The sequence below is a fragment of the Mandrillus leucophaeus genome, unplaced genomic scaffold, assembly GCF_000951045.1.
Source record: "Mandrillus leucophaeus isolate KB7577 unplaced genomic scaffold, Mleu.le_1.0 Scaffold229, whole genome shotgun sequence".
NCBI classification, from domain to species: Eukaryota; Metazoa; Chordata; class Mammalia; order Primates; family Cercopithecidae; genus Mandrillus; species Mandrillus leucophaeus.
The window spans coordinates 2,061,362-2,082,623 of NW_012102354.1; the positions used below are offsets into that span (position 1 = coordinate 2,061,362).

Below are 21,262 nucleotides of genomic sequence, written 5' to 3' on the forward strand. Positions count from 1 at the left end.
GGGTGCTGACGAGTTGATGGGTGCAGCACAGCAACATGGCACAAGTATACATATGTAACAAACCTGCACATTATGAACATGTACCCTAGAACTTAAAATATAATAATAATAAATAAATTAAAAAAGAAAATAAACCAGTCTAAATATATTAAAAAAAAAAAAGAAATGTGTACAAGGCAAAATAAAGTTGGAGCAAGCCCTGTCTACCGCCCACTCTATAGATAGGCATGCATGTTGTTCAAACAGCTCCTTGACATTAGCCAGCTTTTGATTACTTTGTAATTTATTTCTGGAAATTGTCATTGCATTTACTTTTTAGTCCTATTTATTCACAACCCCACTGATTCTTTCTCTCTCCTCTTCATGGAGTAGTTACTCATACCCATCTGTGTTAGGCTGTTCTTGCATTGCTATTAAAAAAATACCTGAGACTGTAATTTATACGGAAAAGAGGTTTAATTGGTTCATGGTTCTGCAGGCTATACAGGAAGTATGTGGTGCTGGCATCTGCTTGGCTTCTGCACAGGCCTCAGGGAGCTTTTACTCATAATGAAAGTTGAAGGAGGAACAGGAATCTCACATGGCAGAGCAGGAGCAAGGTAGCAGGGAGATACCACACTTTACAACAACCCAACTTCACGAGAAGTCACTCACTATCAAGAGAACAGCACCAAGCCATGAAAGATCCACTCCCATGACCCAAATACCTCCCACCAGGCCCCACCTCCAACAATGGGGATTACATTTCGATGTGAGATTTAGAGAGGACACACATCCGAATTATGTTGCCAACCCTGGCTGGGTGTAGGAGAAGAGTGCAGTGCTAATCTTCAGCTTACTGTATATGGGAGACAAAATAATACATAAGTTCTATATTAAAGATGAGTCCAGCATTTTAAGTCCAGCAGATGTAGGTGCTCAGATGAAGAGTTTAGACTTTTACTTTAGGAGTTCAGAGTAAAAAGAGGTCCACTGTCTCTTTTTCTCCTGGTTCATACAAAGAACGGGCATGTTAAAATCAGGTATATGAGAGATGTCAGTTTCAATTCTGATACTGAGAAGCTGAGTGACTTTGGGCTAGTTCTTAAATTTTATTTTCCTTATTTCCAAACTAGGGACAGTAATAGCTACAGTGCAAAATTGTTGGGCAAGATGCTATAGGTGGCATGCAGCATAGTGGCACAGTAAGGCTTAGTAGACGTTTGTTACATTCAGTCTTTCCTTCTAGTTATTATTTGCTTGAGAAGCCCTTTCATTTATTCTTTCAACTCATGTATGTATTGAGTGTTTACTCTGTGCCAGGGACTATTCAACATGTTGAAATCTTTGCCATCATTCAACTTTAGTTCTAGTTTCTAGTGGTGGGGAGGAAAGTAAAGAAATGAAAACATTCCAGTTGTAGTAAGTTTATGAAAGAAATGAAAGTGTCATACGCTAGAGCAATGGGATGTGCTATTACAGTGGAGTGGTCAAAAAGACCCTTCTAAGGAGGTGGCATTTGGGTAGAGACTGAAAAGATGAAAAGTCATCTCGTGTCATCTCATCATGCTGAAAGATGTGAAGAGGAGAGAGAAAAATAGATCTAAAGTAGGAAAGAGCCAGTGTTTCAGAAGAGTAGAAAGGGGTCCAGGGTGACAGGAAGAGGTCAAATCATGGGGTGCCTTGTAGTCATGGCAAAGCACATTAACTCCAAAAGGAAAGATATTTTGTCTGTTTTGTTCGCTGCTGACTCTCTAGCACTTCAAACAGTGCTCGTCATAGTAGGCAGTCACAAAACCTGAGTGTAATAAATTTTATTCTAAATGAAGTTCTATGTAATTGGATGTCATATGCCTTTGAAATGTCTCTCTAGCTGCTGCATAGGGGATAGACTGTTAATTCAAGAGAAACAAGGGAATGGAAAAGGTAGGGGACATTGCAGTAGCACAGGTGAGGGATGATGCTGAATTAAGCTAGAGTGGTGCTAGGGGAGATACAGATAAGTGGAGACTTTGGAGCTACATTTTATGTGTCAAATCCCCAGCACCTGTTGATGGACTGGATTTGGGAGTGAGAGTTTGGTGACGTGCATTTATACAGATGATGAAGGCTGGGAGAAGAGATTCTGTGGGGCTTGAGGGGAGGTAATTAAGTGTACTATTTTCTATTTGTTGGTTTTGAGATGCTTGTAAAGGTGTCAAGTAGAGAAGTCAAGGTTTCAGTTGAATATTACATGTCTTGGGCTCCATAAGGCAGTCAGAAATGGCACACATATTCTGGATGTAGGTGATATTTAAAACTGTCTGGATGAGCTCACCATACAGAGAGAACAGATGCACGACAGAAGAAGGTCCAGGATGAAGCCTGGGAACTCCAACATTTAGAGGCTGAGAAGCAATAGAGAACTTAGCAGAGGAGATCAAAGTTTCGCCTCAGCTATAGGAAAAAAACTAGTGTGGAATCACAGAAACTGAAAGTCAAAAGAGAAACGTGTGTCAAGTACTCGAATGGTCACTGTTTGGAGTGTTCCTGAGAGGTGTATAATTTGTGAACAGAGAAGTGACCACAGAATCTGTCTCATGAATTGAGCACTTTCCTCTTATATTCCAAATTGTAAAATGTGATATAATCACTGTATAAAACATATGGAAGATAAAGAGAAATTTATTGATACCTGTGACAAGAAGAATTTTCAGCTCAGTGGAACCATGGAGACAGAGCCAGACTGAGTGGGTGAATAATGAACGGGAATTCCTGGGTAGAAATGGCGTATTAAACAAACAACTATTTGTTTCCTCCTGAAACTCCATTGAGAAGACAATAAGGGAATTTGGTTTTTAAATGAATAAAGCAACAAGGACAGAAGAACAAGAGCAAGAAAATTTTTGGTTTGCAAAGAGAGAGAAATGTGGTTCTGGAACTAGTACTTACAGCATCCCAGAAAGCTGAATTAAAATCTGCATTTCACAATATATTCCTCTGCTTTGCAAGCACATTAAAGTTTAAGAAGTGATACTTGGTAGACTCTAGAAAATGGAAGCCAAAGTGATTTATACTGCACCATCCCTAAAACACTCAGGATTTGGAGGCACTGGTATCTCTAGGAGTGGGGCAGGGGTGGAAATCGGGTAAAATGGATAAAATAAAGAGGATTGGTGGAAAGTATATTTAAGAGGCAGTCAGACTTTCCTCTCAGAACAGTCAGGGGAGTGCCCCTACCCACCTGAGCAACACCCCAAAGATTTATTTTTTAGGGAGCATAAAACAGGGAGTTTCTGGACTTGAGGATGCCAGATACCACTTACGACTGCTGGATGTTGAGACCCTAGCCCTTTTCACAGCCACCACAATGCTGGTAGTCAGGACTTCATCCTCCAGTAGGAGTTTGGAAGAATTTTCTCCAGGAAATTCAACCAGCCCCAGTCAAGACATAAAGATTTTGATGCAGCAATTCCCCGACAAACAGCCTAGCTGTTTTTTTGACTGAGGTTCTTACATCTTCTGCTGCTGCTCTTGTTGCTCTTCTTCCTCTGGAATCTTACCCCAAACATTTGCTTCCAGAGCCACTTTGTAATTTTCCTATCTGACTAGCATAACTGTTTGCGCTTCTTTCCCCTTATTTCTAGTATTTGTTTGGGGGAATGAGATGCCATTCCAAGACTGTGTTCTTATTAAAGGAGTTCAGCAGATTTTCACAATCAGGGGCCTGATAAGCAATTTTGCTACTGGATTCCAGATGAGCTCTTTGGTGTTCATCATAATTGCAATATTTTCTTTCATTGCTTTTCCAGTTTGTTTTCTAACTTAAAACAATGTTTCTTGTTGCATTTTCTACTGTACTCTCCAATGTATTTACTGACAGAAATGCTACATTGCTTGCCCACAAAACAAACAGAAATTACATGAAGGTTTCTTCCTTTCCTGCCCTGATGAGAAATTAGCCTTGATGGGTACATGGTAGTGGCAAGGGTTTGGTGCTGACTGTGGATAACTGCTCAGGCTGTGATCTGATGGTGGACAGTGATCATTCTTTTGCATTTAATTTGTTTTTCTATCCTAAAGCTAATATAACCATGCCAAATAGTTTGAAATTTAAAGGACAAGGAAATTACTTATAAGTTCAAGAGCATTCTGTAATTCCTTATTACTGTCTCCCTTATGCCAAAGCAGAATTTCTTAAGGGGTGTCATTTTTGGAGGGCTATGGGCTTTGTTAAGATTAGCTCTGGTCTTTTACTAGATTCAAGATTACCCCAGCTGCTTTGGGGGAAGTTGGCATACACAGGCCATTGACAGGTAAACTTTTACCCAACAACGTAAAATAGTATTTATGAATACGAGCAGTTTTGGAAAAACAGTGAAGTTGGCAAAACAATGCAGCCTACGTTTTCCTTTGGTGCTCTTTTCTATCTTCTGTGTTAACTTCTTTTATCCAAACTGAAAAGATTCAGTCTCTTGTATTTTGACAATTTGTAAACTTCTAGTCAAACTTAAATATTTGGACATCTTTCCATTGAACCCTATCATTAATTTGCTGATTGTTCATTATATTTTAGTTCAGGTCTGTGCCCTTCCTGTAAAATAAAGCAAAGGTTTGCTATGTTTAAAGCAATGGAATATTTTGAAAGTGGCTCTGTATAGCCCCTGAAATCATCCCAGGGTGGTCAAGAAGGCAAATCTAGATAGGACAGGCCAGTGGCTGTCTTCTCATCACCTCTCTTCTGGCATCACGCAGGCAGGTATCTATTTCTTCTAGCTCTCACAATCTATGATTTCAGATTGCACAAAGCAACATGCAATTAGTTGTCAAATTAGTGATTTTGACAATGACTATTCTGAGTTCTGAGAGAGATACTGATAGTTGCGGGTAAGAGCAAGGAAAAACATTGTCATTGCTTGTTTGAATTCTTTTTTAGCAACTTCATGAGGACAGGGATCTTGCCTTTCCTATTGATTGTTTTCTCTCCAGTACCTAATATCGACCCTTGCACATATATAATTAATAAATATTTGCTGTTCAAAGAAAACTTCATGAAAAATAGCATCTTTTCTTTGGTCTCAAAGGTGAGTAATATTGGAGTAGGAGAATGTATTCAGGTTGGAGAAAATAGTACTTGAGTAGGGGAATATAAAACATATTTGGAAGCTGACGAGTAGAAAATAGCACATAGAGCATAGGGTTGAGAGGATGGAAGAGAAGAGATGAGACAGAAGAGTTAATTTGAGGCCAACATACAGAGGATCTTAATGCCAAACTTGTGATTTTGGATTTTTGTTCTGAATTTGGGCATTGGTGCCCACAGAGGAATTAAACCAGGACAAGATCTCAGAGCAGGAATCTGGGAGGGAAGAAGACGGAAAGCTTAGAGACCAATTCAGAGGCTACTATTGTGAGACAATGAGGAACCACAAGAGGCAATGCCATCTTCTAGGATGTAATCCTACCTTACAAAGCAAAATGTTGTAGACTTTCTTAAAGGGAACAGAATATTTGAAACTGAAGCCACTTCAGAAAGTCTAGTGCTCAAGGATGTGGCCCTTTCATATAAGGGGCCTTTCTTTCTTGTGTCCTTATTCCAAGAGAATTCAGGAGGGATTCAGTGCTCAGAGACCTGTCAGCTGCTGTTTAGTTATGAAATCATTGCTGGAGATAGGATCCCTCATAAATTCTTTGTTTTAAACCCCTCAACAAATTAAAAATATCGAGAGAGAGAGATGTTTGTGTGGGGGTTTTCCATGCTGCATCTCAAAATAACAGAACTATTCAGCCCAAGGGAAACATGCTCACTCCCTAAATCCCACAAGTGAGATCAGAGGAGCATAAGGATTACACAGCTGCCAGAATCTGATGCCTAGAGAAAGCCTATTGGTTTGGGGAAGTTTGGTGCCTGAAGATACTTGTAAAATCAAAGCATTTGAGATTTGAAAAAATCTCAGCATCATTTTACATCAAACTTTCATCAAGTTTGATGAAACTATTGATGAATTTTCTCTCAATATCCTCAATTTGTTGATTTTTCCATTTCATCGAAACAGTTAAACTTTTGAGGTCCATATTTCTTAGAGGTTTTCATCAAGCTTGCCATTAGAAAGATACAAAAATGGGCTCAGCTGGCATTCTTCATGGTTTCTGACACAGGACTCTGTGATAACTCTATGTTGGCTCTTGCTGAAAAAGGTCTGAGAGACGAGATGAAAAAAAGGACTCATGTCACTCTGAAGACTAAAAGTATAATTGAATTCAAGGGCGTAGCACGGGTTTGGCTGCTTTATTCAAATATTATTTTGCGTATCCTTTGAAGATTTTCAGATCAGCCAGCCTGTTTCATACGAAAGAACAAGGTAATGGCATGTTCAGGTCAGAGATACAAAACATGCTCTGAGATACTCCATGGAAAGGTCAGATTAAGAACAAACATCCATATCTCATTATAATCAGATCCTAGGCAATTAAAAATAATTACCCTCTTTCCTAGCTGACCTTGTGGGCTATACAAGCTAAAATCTAGTCTAAACAAAGCTAAATTGGAGACTCTAAATCTAAGAGCCTAAAGAAAAAGTATAGTCCAATCAACCACAGTGACTAGATAACCCAATTAGTGGCTTTGGAGAAAGATAATCAAAAGTTAAATGAATTTCCCATTTGCTGCCACAGTGTCCTACTTTTGAAGCATAGGCTTCTTATAGTAGAGGGCTTGGGTGAGGAAGGATAGCTTGCACCTTTAGGTAAACAAGGGGGTTTTATCATTACCAAGCAAGTGCAGTTCTCTGCTATCAAACCCCTACTCTTCAATTGCTAATAATGACTCTGTAAATTATAGCTGTTAGCCAATTCTCAGGATGGAGTTCATCTTCTACTTTAAAGGATTCTTTCCCTGCAATGCAATTTCCACTTTTTCTCTTTCAAGGTGCTGCATTCTATAGCTGTTCCTTTAGTCGTTTTTTTTTTTTTTAACTCTTCTGCAGGGAATATAAACCGCCCTTTCCCCCAGCCCAATTAAATTCCAAATGTTGGACATAGACATATCATTTCTCACAAAAGTAGGTGCAGGATTTTATGTCAAGAGAAAGAATTATGTATATATTAGTGTGGACGTTGTGCTGTTTGTTTCTGTCAAAGAAGTATCTAAACAAGGCTATAGGAGACTCCAAACATGGGCACTCAGGGCAATTTGCACAATGGGGTGTTCGGTTTTGATAATAAGACAGAACTATAACAATCAAAATACAACTGAGGAATACAGAAAACTTAAAATTCAGGGTCTAGAATATGACCTTAATTGGCAAAAATTGTATCTTTTGAACGTTTCTGTCTGGTTTAAAGTGATTTTGTTTGGGCAAAATCACTTTCCTCTTTTCAATATTTTTGTTAGGTATAGAGAGGCAAGTATTATTACATAAGTCAAGAGAATTGAATGATGTGCCTAGAGTATAGAATATTCAACTTTTAACTTAGTAGACCTTGTTTCTAGTCAATGTTTCTTTCTTTCTGTATAAATTAATGGATTCTGGAATGACACGCAGGAATTTTCTTAAAACAAACACATAAAAAAGCAAGGAAAATAAGAAAGCTAGCAAATCCTATAGTAGTTCATTGCAGGAGAAAGCAATAATCATCTTTTATAAGAATCTTTTATTCAATACTGAGGAGCAGAACAAGTAAACAGATGTAATTCCTCCTGATTTATCGAATCATTTGTTCTACCTGTAATTGAGGGTCCAGAATACACATCGTATTGAACCAGACACACTAAGGTGTTCAAAGGACATTCTCACTACAGTTGAGGAAATAAGACACACATGAAAAATTAAATGCAAGGCAAGATTAAGTGTGAAATGAACTGCACCAGTGTTTGAATGAAAGCAAGCTTAAATAAAGACAGAGTGGTAAGGGAAGACTTCATGAAAGTGGCAACCTTTGAGCAAGATTATAATAAGTAGGTTGAATTTCAAGAGACAATAAACTGAGAATAGTACAAACAAGAGGCATAACGTAAAGACACAGAGAGGTAGAAATGCACAAAGTATGCTTGAGAGCAAGGCCATATCAGCCTTGTGGAGTAGGCTCCTGCTGAAGAATACAGAGAGGTAAAGTCAGAAAGATGAGCTATTAAATGATTTTGAAGTGGGAAATCACAACATGTGGCAGTGATGTTTTATGGAGGAAATAGAATGACAGTGTGCAGGCTAGTTTGGAGAAAAGAGGGATTGATAAGAAAGAGATAAATTAGGAAGTAATTATATAATCCAGGATTTAGATTGTCAGGACCCAAGCAAAGATGATGACAATTTTTTTAAAAAAGAATATTATTAGTAGTAGCAGAAATATGAAAGGAGCTTGTAAACTGATTAGATGGGTGACCAGAAAAGTTTGAAACCTATATGTTGAGGAGAAGTAAACTGTCAGCATTCAACAAATGAGGAAGTTAGGAATAGTTTTTGTAGTTTTGTAATCCATTGTTTGATCTTCTATTTCTTTACCTCAGAACAGGTAATACCTAGTTACCTCATGGTTACCTACAGTCTATACTTCAGAACCATCTCCTTCATGAGAACACAGCACACTTTTAAATACCTACTTCTCAGGCACAAAGCAATAAAAACCCATCCAAGGGTCCTAGCTGTGATATTGAGCACTGAATTTGAGAGTCAGGAGGCCTGGGTTGTGGTTTAGACTTTAGAAGGAATTTATCCTGATGGCTGGGGTTGGATAGACCAGCCTTTCCCAAAGGGTGCTCTGTGAAATGTTAATCCTCAGAATGCTCTTAGAAAAGTGACTCAGTTTGCAAACATCAAAAACTGTGTTTCACTCTTAGACATCACAGAACGCCTTGGTATAGCAAAGGCTACCCTTTTTGTACAAAATTGATATATCCCTAAGAACTAAGGACCTATTAAAGACTAACCTAGATGCACTTTAAAATTTCTAATAATAATAATCTGTGGTTATGGAATATGGAGATCTAAACCAGGACAAGAAAATAAGGAATGTAAGGCAAGGAAAGAAAATGAAAAGTGGAAAAGATAATTCGATAATTAGAAGTAAATGCTAGTGAAATGAGATTGCAATGAGATATGGGAACTTGCTATGAGGATAAGGTTTAGCACAGACAGCCTATAATATAATCCCAGGACAGGTTTCCTTAAGACAAGAATGACTTTTTCTTCTTTAGTATTATCATCATCTGACCCTGCTGAAGAAAAACATCATTGCGTCCATACTGTTGCTTAGACTTCAAATTTCAGATGTAGAATGGGTGTTTGCATTCTCCTTAGGAATTCTAACTCCAGGAAGAGTAAAGTAAGATCAAAGGCACTTTTCTAGATCCACTGACTGCCTCTAGGTGAAGCTGAGTTTCTAGGATAAGTCAGAAACCAAAATTCCTTTGACTATGGTCAGAATGAACCTGCTCTGTGAGTTCTTGGCAAATATGGACAGCATTAAGGGACACATTTTCTTACCCAGAAAGTAAGTCCATGGAGATTAAGTGCTATGTACACTGGGAGGAGATTATTATTAAACAAACAGGAGGTTGTAAACTACCTCAGAGTTATAGAGATCTTTATATCAATTTTCCAAATCAGTCTCATATCTCTTGACTGACTTTGTCCTCACGAAAGCCCTCTGTGGTAGATAATTTTTGCCTAATATTTTACAGTTGAGAGCAACATTATCATCAATAATAACAGCATGAGAGACATTGTGCAAAGTGTTTTACCCACATTGTCTCATGTAATCCTCATAGCAGCTCTGCCGGTTAGGCATACATGGTGATTTCCATTATACAGCCAAAGGTCCAGATAACAGAGCTAAATTTAATGCAACATCCTGGGTTTAAACTCAGGTCTCTCAAATTCTAAACACTCTGCCATCTCTAACTCATCAGAACCAGCTAAAAGCTGCCCGTGAGTGACCCTGCTCCATATATTAGTACTTTATCCACAGTGCCATGCTGCCTCAGGCTGCCTAAACCCCACTCAAACTAGTAATATTTAATCCACTCTCTCAGCTATAGTCTAAATCAGAAGTGGGCAATACACAGTCTATGAGCCAAATTTGGCTTGCCCCATGTTTTTCTATGGCCGATGAGCTAAAAATCTTTCTCACCGTTTTACATGGTTGAAAAAAATCAAAATAATGCTTTTTTTGTGACATAACAATTACATGAAATTCAAATTTCTGTGTTCATAAATAAAGTTTTCTTGGAACATGTCCGTGTTCATTTACATGTTGTTTATGGCTGCTTTTCTGCTACTGTGATAGAGGTGAGTAGTTGCAAGAGATTGTATAGTCCATAAAGCTGACTTCTGGTTTAAAATGTAAACGACTATTTTCTTTTTTTTTTCCAGAATAAGAAAGGTATAGAGTCAGATGATGTTCATTTCACACAGCATGCAGAGGAGATATAAAAGACTCAAATTTGAATCCCAGCTCTGCCGTCCAGGAGCTGCAGGGATAATTGCCCAAGCTACTCAACTTTTTTATGCTTTGGTTTGTCTTATTCGAAAAACAGAGCAATAATTCCAAACTTGCAGTTTTTGGTGAAGTTTTAATGAAGTAGTGTGTACAAAACATAGTGCATAAAGCAAATAGTAGGAGCCCCTTAGTAAATGAAATCTACTTGCCTGTTGATGGTGCTTCTGTTCTTTTAGCATTAATATCAGCATGGGCAGATCATAGGAAATTAGCAATCTTTCGTGTTGGCTGGCAGATGTATCAAATGAAATGAAACTGCTGCAAGGTCAATGGCATGATAGGATAAAAATGTACATAGTAAAATGTAGGAATTGTTTTCCACCTGGTGAGCCTGAGTAACAATGAGGCTTTGATATGTTGATGGATTAAGCAATTGCAGTCAATGAAGTCCAATAATCCATCCACCTACACCTCATGTAATCATCATTAAAGTTGATACCCAAATTTGGAAGACTGTAAGGTAAATTAGGGATACTTAGTTGAACAGGCCATTTCATTCCTCTTCTGCCATTTACTTAGATAACCTTGATTCAGTCTTTTTAAGGAAGCAAAAATAAAGATAATTGCTCTTTCATTCTAACAGTATGTCCGAGTTCTAATTCACTTGACATTGTATCTGCTCTTCAGTGATTAACACACTGACCTCAAATAATTTCCCTTTTTAAAAATCTAATAGACAAAGCAGCATTTCTCTCCTTATCTCAGTATACCTTTCCAGGAAGATTGCAAAGCCAAACCCTAGGATGGTCTACCTCAAGCCCTACCAATGAGTGTGCAGACGACAGAATCTTCTTAAGATTGGGTATTTGGGAGAGCTTCTAAAGGTCTTAACTATACTCCTTCCTTAGGTGGAGGAAAATGCCAACAGCTGGCAAGAACTTTCTTTCCCTTTCTTAGTTTTATGCAATTTGTCCTCTGTTACATACACTGAAGTAAACAATTGACCTAGAGCTAGCCTTTGTCAAGAAAGTGAAATTTGTTTCTGGTGCTCTATTCATCGCACTCTCTCCCATAATCTCTTTCCACACTGTCTCAACACCTCATACTCTCTTTCCTTAGTTGCAAAATGCTCTTGGCCAGAGATGTGTTTTAGTTATTTATACGTTAGCATTACTTTTTTTCAAAAATTCGTTATCTTGCTCCTCTCATAGTAATTCATACAAATATACTCCCTGAAGCTTTAGGGTGTGGGGGTGGATTTTCTTTCTTTTCTTTTTCTTTCTTTTCCCCTTTCTTTCTCCATCTCTTTCTCTTTTTTGGCCTATGTTTTCTTTGAAGAATGAAAAAAGAAAATCTCTCTTCTGGTAATGATATTTCAGAAAGCAGACAGGCTAATGTGGAATCACCCTAAAATTAAAACTTGTTTAGGGCTGTTTGTTTTACCAACTGGATGGCACGGCTTGACCCACATAGAAACATTGGAAGAAGTGGAGTAGGTCCAGGAGAGGTGGAAATTAGGATGTAGGGGGCATCTATATCTTTTAGTGTTCACGACAATTCAACCAAGAAGGCTGTATTAAAATGGCCTCAAAAACGAGGAACTTGAGGCTCAGAAGGGGTTAAGTAATCATTGAAAGTCACTTAGGAGCAAATGACTTATAGGAGCTCAGGTACATTGGCCTTCTCTTGTGCTTATATTTACCTAATAAACCAGATGGTCTTTGTGCATGGCACATTCTTTAGCATAATCAGGAGTAGCTGTCTAATCTGAGACAGTGTAGCCAAAACACAGAGCTGGCCAGTTATTTTCCATGCCTCTGCAGCTGCCTCTCGATAAGGACTGAAGACTTGAGATGTTTAGGGGAAATGTGGCAAGCAGAATCAACCAGGTCTGCAAGTCTGCAACTCATTGTCCCTGAGTAAAAATCTGAAATGCAACACCAACATGTTTCAGTGTCAATATGGCAATTGGTGAACTAAAGAGATGACCACCTTCTTCAATTAAATGCAAATTATCCATAGCTTTAAGTGACAAAGGTTGAAACAGGCTTCTGTTTAAAATCCTTGCAATAAAAACACAGAGGGTATCTAAAATCCCTGAGTCCCAACTTGCTAGTTCTCAGAGAAAGCAGTAACTGCACAATTAAACAGGCTTGCCTCACTGTTGCTCTAATGGAGTCAGACACAGGGGATTGGGAAACAAAACAAAACAAAACAACACAAAACAAAACAAAACAAAACAGTAGACTGTGAGTCAAAAGGCCTGATTTCTACTTTTGGCTCCATCTCAACTTATCACGAGAGTCTGAAAAATCCTCTTTACTCTTCAGACACCAGATTCCTAATTTGCAAAAGAAAGAGATAGAGTGAGATAGTGTCTAAATTCTTGGCCAACTCTAGGAGTCTACTTCCTGTTAAAATAGTTAAGTAAATTTCTAAATTATTAATCACATTTTTTTCAGTTGTGTAAAATATTATCCTGTATTTCTCCCTCTCTCTGTGTCTTTCCTATATTTCTTTCTTTCTTCACGCCCTTTCTCTTCTCTACCACCTCCTTTTTACCCCTAAAAGCAGAATCTCAGTTCAGGAATTATTTCCTGGTGCCTTCAAAGCCACAAAGACTCTGGCCTTTTAGATTCAGTGTCCTTGGGAGACATAACTTGTGTATTCTGTTTAGATCAAAGTCGCCTTTCTGCCTCCAATTCTGGGTCTCCTAAGTTTCTACTTTGCCTTCATTTTCCTTTTCTGGTTCCACTAAAGAGAGTATGAAACCCAAGAGCAAATGCATTGAAAAGACTAAAAACTTTTCCCTTTGCCTTTGGATTTGGGTTCTCACACTGCCGTTCTCTGACAAATGCTGATACAAACTCTCATCTAAGATTCTTGGAAAGCCACAGGCAGGAGGGTTGGGCTGGGGAGTTTGTTGTTTTATTCAGGACTTCGGTCAAGGGGCAGAAATATTTCAGCCTAACAGATATCAGCCTAATGTAAAAATAATAATAGTACTCAATGCACAAATGCCAGCCATGCAGTTGTTCCCGCTCCCTCTGATACTCACAGTTCAACCGCATTCCTCGGGAGGTCAGAAGGAATCTCTGTCACCTTGCTCTCTTGGCAGAGAAAAACCCTGTTAGAGCAGTGACAGATCCGATGATGACATCCTGAGCCCAAGTTCAGGAATGCCAGCAAAGAGACCAGGAGCAGGGCCATAATTACACATCCATCCACCTGCTTTCTTCCTGCATTTGCAGAGAAAAACCTCCACAGATCTCAGAAGCTCCACACAGTGCCCTTATGAGAAGAGATCTGACTTGAGAACTGGTAGGGTCATGTGACGCACCAAGGGATGCTTTTTTTTGGTTACTTCCAGGCAAGATAAACTACTCTGTTTTCCTTCAAGATTGGGTTTCTTACACCCTGACCTAAGGAACACAGCAAATAGAACCGTTAGGCATGTCTGGAATAGTTTGCATTATTTCATTGCAAAAGTCTCCTTGCTGTTCACCATTCTCTTCTCAACAGAGTAACATGATTGACTTTCTCCAAAAAAGACACAACACACAATATGACACATCACTAAGAGGGGTACTAATAAGTGAAGGGCCAGGACCTTCAGTCTTCAGCATCTATTTCTCCCACCAGCCCACCTGAGAGAAAACCAGCCCTTTTGGGTTGCATTCAATGATCCTCTTTTTTGCTGTAATTATGCCAAAAATGGCGCTATTCAGAAACAGGCAGATGCGTTAGCAAACCCTAGGCAGATTTCTGTAGGTGGGAGGTACTTCTGATAGGGTTATCTGTAGGAATAATTGACTGAACTGAGTGACCTAAGAAATGGGCTATGTTTCCAGTGGAGATTTAGTAAATGCCAGCACATCCACCCCCTCATGCATATCCTGCCTGCCTTCTGGCATTTCCAGGCTCTGAAGATTGCCCTTGCCTTTTGGCAGTTGGCATAAATGAATTTATTTAATCTATGCTTTTAACTTAGTTTTAAATGTTCCCTGAGGTGACAGCCCAGCACTTTTGTTGGCATTCCTCTCCTTGATGGTGAGGGATCTGAGGAACGTTTGGCAACAATTTTAGAAAAGTGGCTTTGTACTTTCAATTCTAGAATCTATGAAGATTAAAAGGCAGAGTATTCTGTAAGATCCTGCCCACAACTTATTACCTGCTAAAATTAGTTTCAATACTATCTTTAGATAATTAGTTGCGTAAAATTGAGCTTCATGAAAATGTTACAAATACATACCTATCCCACCTCTCCTTCCCTCTCGCCTGCTTTACCAAGGAAAACCATGTAATGAGTGATTAAATTATTAAGAAAAAAACAGAAGCAAGTGATTTGGGGGGTAAAGTTGATACCAGATTTTTCTGGGAGCAACTGGTTTATTCTAATTCTGGAATTGGCAGACAAAGGCCGTATTCATATGGACTTCATATTTTTAACAAATTGGCTAACATGAACAGTTAAATTAGTTTGTTCAACAACTGATCCAAGGAATTATAGTCTTTCAGATGTGGAAGGAAGTTAATTCAATCAACCAACTAATGCTTAAGTTTAAGTAATAATATTAATTTAAAAGGATTTTCTCATCTGTACTTGAATAACTCCAGTGACAAGAAACCCACTACCAATTAAACCTTTTACCCAATTCCTCTGCCCCATAATCCCCCTCCTAGCTTTTGGAGAGTTCTGTAATTAGTCTTTGTATAATAAGCACAAATCTTTTTAAGATTGAGATTTTTATTTTAAATGCTATGTCATATTCACAGCTTACAGGTAACATAAATGTAATTTATTAAGCATAATAATGCAACAAACAATTGTGGGCTAGAGAATAAAGGACATAGCCTGTGCTGTTGCATCTACTTAGTTGATGTTCCTTTATTACCTTCTTGTGTTGCTATGCCCAAGGTGACCATTAATCTGAATTTTGTGGTTATTATTTCATTTGTTTTGTAAAATTAATCATCACAAAATGCATGTATCTCCAAAGAATATATTATTTAATTTCTTGCTTGTTTTTAGATTTTATACAAAGTCTATCACTCTTTAAGTAGTATTTTGCTACTTACTATTTTACACTAACTAGACATTTTAAAGAAATAACCATGTTGTTATGTGTATCTGTAGTTTATTGATTTTGTGCCTGTTATGTGTACCTGTATTTTATTAATATTATACTACTGTATGATATTCCATTGCATAAATATACCATAATTTATGTTTTCATTCTCCTGTAAGTTTTAAAATCCTGAGGTGGTGAAAATATTATTTTATATTTTCTCTAAAATTTTTTAGTTTCGCTCTGTACATTTTAGCCTTTGATCTATTTGGCATGGATATTTATGGTGTGAGTAAAGGACTCAATTTGTTTTTTATCTGATGGCATAATGGTTTTATCCACATGGATAAACATTTGTCCCAAAACCATTTATTGAATGGTCCCTCTTTTCTTCTCTCACTTGTAAAACTACCTTTCTCATATCTCAAGTAACTATTTTGCGTGGGTTTGTGTCTAAGCTTTTTTATATTCCACTGTTGTTTTTTTCTACATTACATCAATGTTATACTGTCTTAATTACTACAACTTTAAAGTAAGTCTTGATATACAGCAAGAAAATACTTCTATCTTATTTCTTATAGGAGTATCTTGCCTATTTTGGACCTATGACTGAATTTTAGAATCAGATTATTAAACTCCTTGAAAACACCCTGGTATAATTTGTTTGGAATTATACTGATTACATAGATTAATTTAGACGGAAATCATCACCTTTAAGATAACGAGTCTTCTTATCCATGAATATGGTATAGCACCATGTTGTTTAAGCCTTTCTTTGATGTCTTCAAATAAAACTTTATACTTTCTTCCATATATGTCCTAATACCTTAAATGTGTTTCCTGATAACATCCTGTTTTATGCTGTTATAAATGAAACCAATATTTAAAGTGACATTTTATGTTTGTGGTCATACTATAAAAATGCAATTAATTTTGGAATATTTACCTTCTATCTAAATTACCTTATTACATTTTCTATGCAGACAATTCTATCCATATCCAAATAATTCTATGTATGTGTATGTGTGTATGTGTACAGAGTTTCTTTCTTTTCAATTCATTTTTCCCTTCCTCCTTTTCTTCCCCGACTCCAACTTCCCTTTCTTCTCTCTCTCCTTCTACTCTTCCTTTATTTATTTATTTATTTTTGACATGGAGTTTCATTCTTGTCACCCAGGCCAGAGTGTAGTGATGTGATCTCGGCTCACTGCAACCTCTGCCTCCTGGGTTCAAGTGATTCTCCTTCCTCAGCGTCCTGAGTAGCTGGGATTACAGGCACCCAACACCATGCTTAGCTAATGTTTGTATTTTTAATAGAGATGGGTTTTACCACGTTGGCCAGGCTGGTCTCGAGCTCCTGACCTCAGGTGATCCACCTGCCTTGGCCTCCCAAAGTTCTGGGATTACAGGTGTGAGCCACTGCCCGTGAGCTACAATAATAATTTTATAGTATTAAACTACTCATTTCCTAATATTTTATTTAGAAAATTTGCATCTATGTTCATAAGTTATTTGTAACTTAGTTATGAGTAATTTTTAGTGCATAATTATTAATTTCTGAGTTTTCTTTCTCATGTTGTCCTTTTATAGTTTGGTGTCATGGTTACATTTGCCTTACAGTCTGAATTGGGGTATAATCCCCCTCATTTTATTCTTAGAGAAAAAACTGTTTCAGATTAAAGTAATATATTCTTTTAAAGTCTGCTTGTATTTGCCTAAAAAAACATTTGAGCCTTGGTTTATATTTGTGTGTATATGTGTGTGTCTGTGTGCATGTTTGTGTGTGTTAGTGTATGTATGAAACTTTAAACATATTGATTCAACTTCTTTATTGTCATTAGATGATTCAGGCTTTCTATTTCTTCTTAGATTTATTATAGTTTTTCTAGGAATTTTTCATTTTACTTAAGTTTTAGAATTTAGTCTCACAAAGGTTTTTAGTATTCTCTTTTTAAGTCTATTCTAAACAATTTCTAGTCTTGTTTATTTCTGTTTAGTTTCTTTTCATTAATCAACCTTTCCAAAATTCTCTTTATTTTACTTGTTCTTTCAAAGAACCAACTTTTGCCTTTAGCCTTTGCTGATCCAATTCTATCTTTACGTTTTGTTTCCACGATTTTTGCTCTTACTTTTTCCCTTTTTTTTTTTTTTTTTTTGAGACAGAGTCTCACTCTGTCGCCCAGCCTGGAGTGCAGTGGCACGATCTCCGCTCACTGCAAACTCCGCCGCTTCCCAGGTTCACACCATTCTCCTGCCTCAGCCTCCCTAGAAGCTGGGACTACAGCCCACCACCACGCCCCGCTAATTTTTTTGTATTTTTAGTAGAGATGGGGTTTCACAGTGTTGCCAGGGTGGTCTCGATCTTTTGACCTCGTGATCCGCCCACCTTGGCCTCCCAAAGTGCTGGGATTACAGGCGTGAGCCACCGCGCCAGGACTATTTTTTCCTTTTTTGTTGTCCCTTTCTAAAACCATTTAGTTATATGTCAGATTATTAGTTTTCAGCATTTCTTCCTTTCTAATAATATACTAAAGTTGTAAATTTTTCTATAATTTCTGCCTTGGCCCTCTTCTACAAGTATTGATAGGTAGATCTTTCATTACAATTTATTTTTAAATATTTCTCAATTTCCCATTACAATTTCTTCTTTGGCACATAGATAATTGAGAGATGTGTTTTTGAAATTTACAAACTTCAGAAATATTTAAATTTATGTTTTTTATTATTTACCTCCAACTTAATTGCATAATGGTAGGAGAATGTGGTCTGTGTTGATTCTATTTTTCCTCCATACATGTTGAGATGTGTTTTATGGTTTAGGACACAAGTTAATTTTTATAAATACTTAATGTGAGTTTGAGAAGAATCAACATTCTCTGTTTACTTGTTTCCAGGTTCTATTTTTGCCCCATACATTCAGTTTATTTTCCTAAAATCTATATATTTACTAACATTTTAAGTTTTACTTAAACTAATTGAAGTATTTCTGTTGAAATTTCACATGATTAAGATGATACAAGTCTCTATAATTCTGTTAGTTTTTCTTTATGTATTTCAAGCCTGTTTTCTTTGGGCCATGAACATTTAGAATGGTATACCTGGTGAATTAAACCTTCTATCTTTTGTCACATCTTACTTTACTCATAATACTGCCTTTTATCTTGAAGTCTATTTTATGTGATATTAATATAGATATATCAGCTTTTTCTACCTTTGTACTTTCAACTTTTCTGTGTCTTTATGTCCTAGGCATTTTAACTGAATTTTGTGTTTTAATCCATTTCTACAATCTCATTCTTTTAACAGGTGAGCTTAGTCATTTACATTTTATTGCTCTATATAATACTGATCTATATAAATGTTTGTTTTTCTGCTATGCAACATGCTTTCTATTTGTTCTAGTTTTACATGCTTTGTTTTTGTTTTATGCTGTTTGTTTTATTTGCTGAGATTTTGTGTGCTGTTTTTTTAAATTGCTTTTTGTTTTCTTGTTTTATTTTGTTCCGTTTACTGTTTTGCAAGTTTTATAATTTCTTTATAAATGTTTATGGTTACTCTCAAATTTTTATCTTTGACTTTATGCTTTTACCATATACTTATACCTTTTACTTAATACAGTTTAATTTTATCAGTATTCTAACTCCCCTTCTAATAAATGCATAAACTTTATGTTTTTAAGGCTATTTGCTGATTAGGTAACATGCATTTATTGTTGTCTAGGATCTTAGTTTTACCGTTATTATAAACCCTCATTATTTTATAGATTCAATATTGGTTTAGATTCCTTGACACTTTGAACCATGTCACTGGAACTCCTAGGAGTTTATTTTCATTTGCCTTTGCAGATACTGTACTGCAAAGCCTTGAGAAGCATTGTGTATAACCAAATATAATCTCATTTCAAAAAAAGCCCCCAATAATTAAAGACAACTAACCTCACAGATATGCTAGTAAATGTTCAACAACCAGCTCTCCAGAAAAAACTGATTTGTAGCATTTGTTAATTTCCGTGGTGTAACCTCTCCCTCTGCAGCTTATATCAAGTTACCCAGGTGATGCCAACCAGCTTGCAAAATTGCCATTTAGCAATCTGTTCTTGTGAGCTGGTAGGAGCTGGCTCCAGCACATCACCAGCTATTTTGTACTTTTTGAATCATCTTTTTTACTTGTTGAGGCAATCTCCAATTCCTTCAGCCATGCCTTATCTGACGTAGTTTTAAATGTGCTGCACTTAGTCTAGATTTTCATTCTAGAATAACGTCCAACCTCAGTTGCTTTAACATGGCTAGAACTTACAATGTTGTTCTGGGTTGTTTAACTCCATCTTAAGTTGTATGAGCTTTATGAGAGTCTGGCCAGACAGAAAGTGTCTTAGGGCGTGAATGTATATGGCCTGCCCTCTGAAGCAGCTATCTGAAGTTGCCTCTCTGATATAAAAGGGAATCATGTATAGAAAACAAGGCTTTAACATCTTAGCAGGAGATTGGTGGTGATAAACTGGAATGAAATGCCTTATTACTAAGTGTTCAACCTTAAAAATTATGTGGAATACAGATCTTTTTTCTACCTCTGTAAATCTCCCACCTGACTACCTTTATTCTTTTAAACTTATCACTAGCACTCCTTGTGTGTCCTCACAATTTTTCTACTTTATGAAGAACTTCCTTTTGAGGTTATTTTCTAGTGATTCCTTATCTCAGAGGACACCTTGTATTTGGCACTGCCTTCAGGTTGCTCAGACTTCCATAGGGATTAAGAACTATGCAAACATTAGGTGGTGATGATTATGATGGTTATGATTATGATTGACATCTTAGGAATCTATCTGTTAGGAATTGTATTGGAAAGTCGAGGTCCATTTTAGCTACATGATTTTATAACTTAAAGTTTCCTAAATCTCAAAGATCTCGAATCTCAACAATGAGGCAGTAGCTCGTTTTTGCACCACAGGGCTGGAGGACTAAATAGATCTTTCAGGCAGATTTTATTTCTTGGACTTTCATGGTTTCATAGAACTGTATATAATTCTTCATCAGGGAAGATCTGTCACCAGTTAGACAATTGAACTGGTTTAGAAACAAATTTGTGAAATTAATTTCCGGGTCATTTTTTTTCTTTTAAGGGTAGTCATATGAAGATAAGGTCTCTGGGGTCAATGGGAAAACACCTGTGTATCTATTTGGCTGGAAAGAAAGCCATTCTAACAGTGGTGAAAGTTGCTATATAAAAAATAAAGTCCTACAAGCAGGAGTGTAGAATGAGTTGAGGTAGAAACATTTGTACTAAAGACTTTTCTGTCAAAAGGAAACTTAATCTAAAGAACATTTTCTTATGTATTGAAACAGTTAGAGTTTGATACTTAACAAACACCACCAAATCATCATGTCTGAAAACAACCAGTATTCATTTCATTTGTGATTCTGGGGGCCAGCAGTTTGATCTGGGTTCAGTTGAGCACTTTTAGACTTGGCTGGGGTCAGCTATTGAGTCAGTTGGGATCTGGCTGGTGCCAGATGACTTTGCCCGGGATAACTTAGCTATGTTTCACATTCCCCCGCAGACTGCCTTGGTGGTATTCATCTGATGGCATTTCCAGAGACTCAGAACTGCCATACCATGCATAACTTTTGCTGTGATCTATTGGTCATACCAAGTCACAAAACCCAGACCAGATTCAAGGAGTCAACCAGATTCTGTTGACGCCACCTCTTGAGGAGAGAAACACAATGTCACATTGCAAAGTGGTGTGCAAACAAAGGTAGAAATAACGACAGCCACTTCTGCCAACAATTTACCAC

The 21,262-nt window shown here is 37.2% G+C and overlaps 1 protein-coding gene across 2 annotated transcripts in view; it reads right to left on the bottom strand.

Moving 5' to 3' along the window:
- The window catches only part of FSHR (follicle stimulating hormone receptor), a 206,704-nt gene extending 192,989 nt beyond the window's left edge, over positions 1-13,715 (bottom strand). For both annotated transcript variants that reach the window (XM_011981596.1, XM_011981595.1), the window contains exon 1: positions 13,454-13,715. In XM_011981596.1, the coding sequence (XP_011836986.1) occupies positions 13,454-13,605 (152 nt within the window). In that variant the 5' untranslated portion in view covers positions 13,606-13,715. The remainder of the gene's footprint in view (positions 1-13,453) is intronic.
- Positions 13,716-21,262: the final 7,547 nt, after the last annotated feature.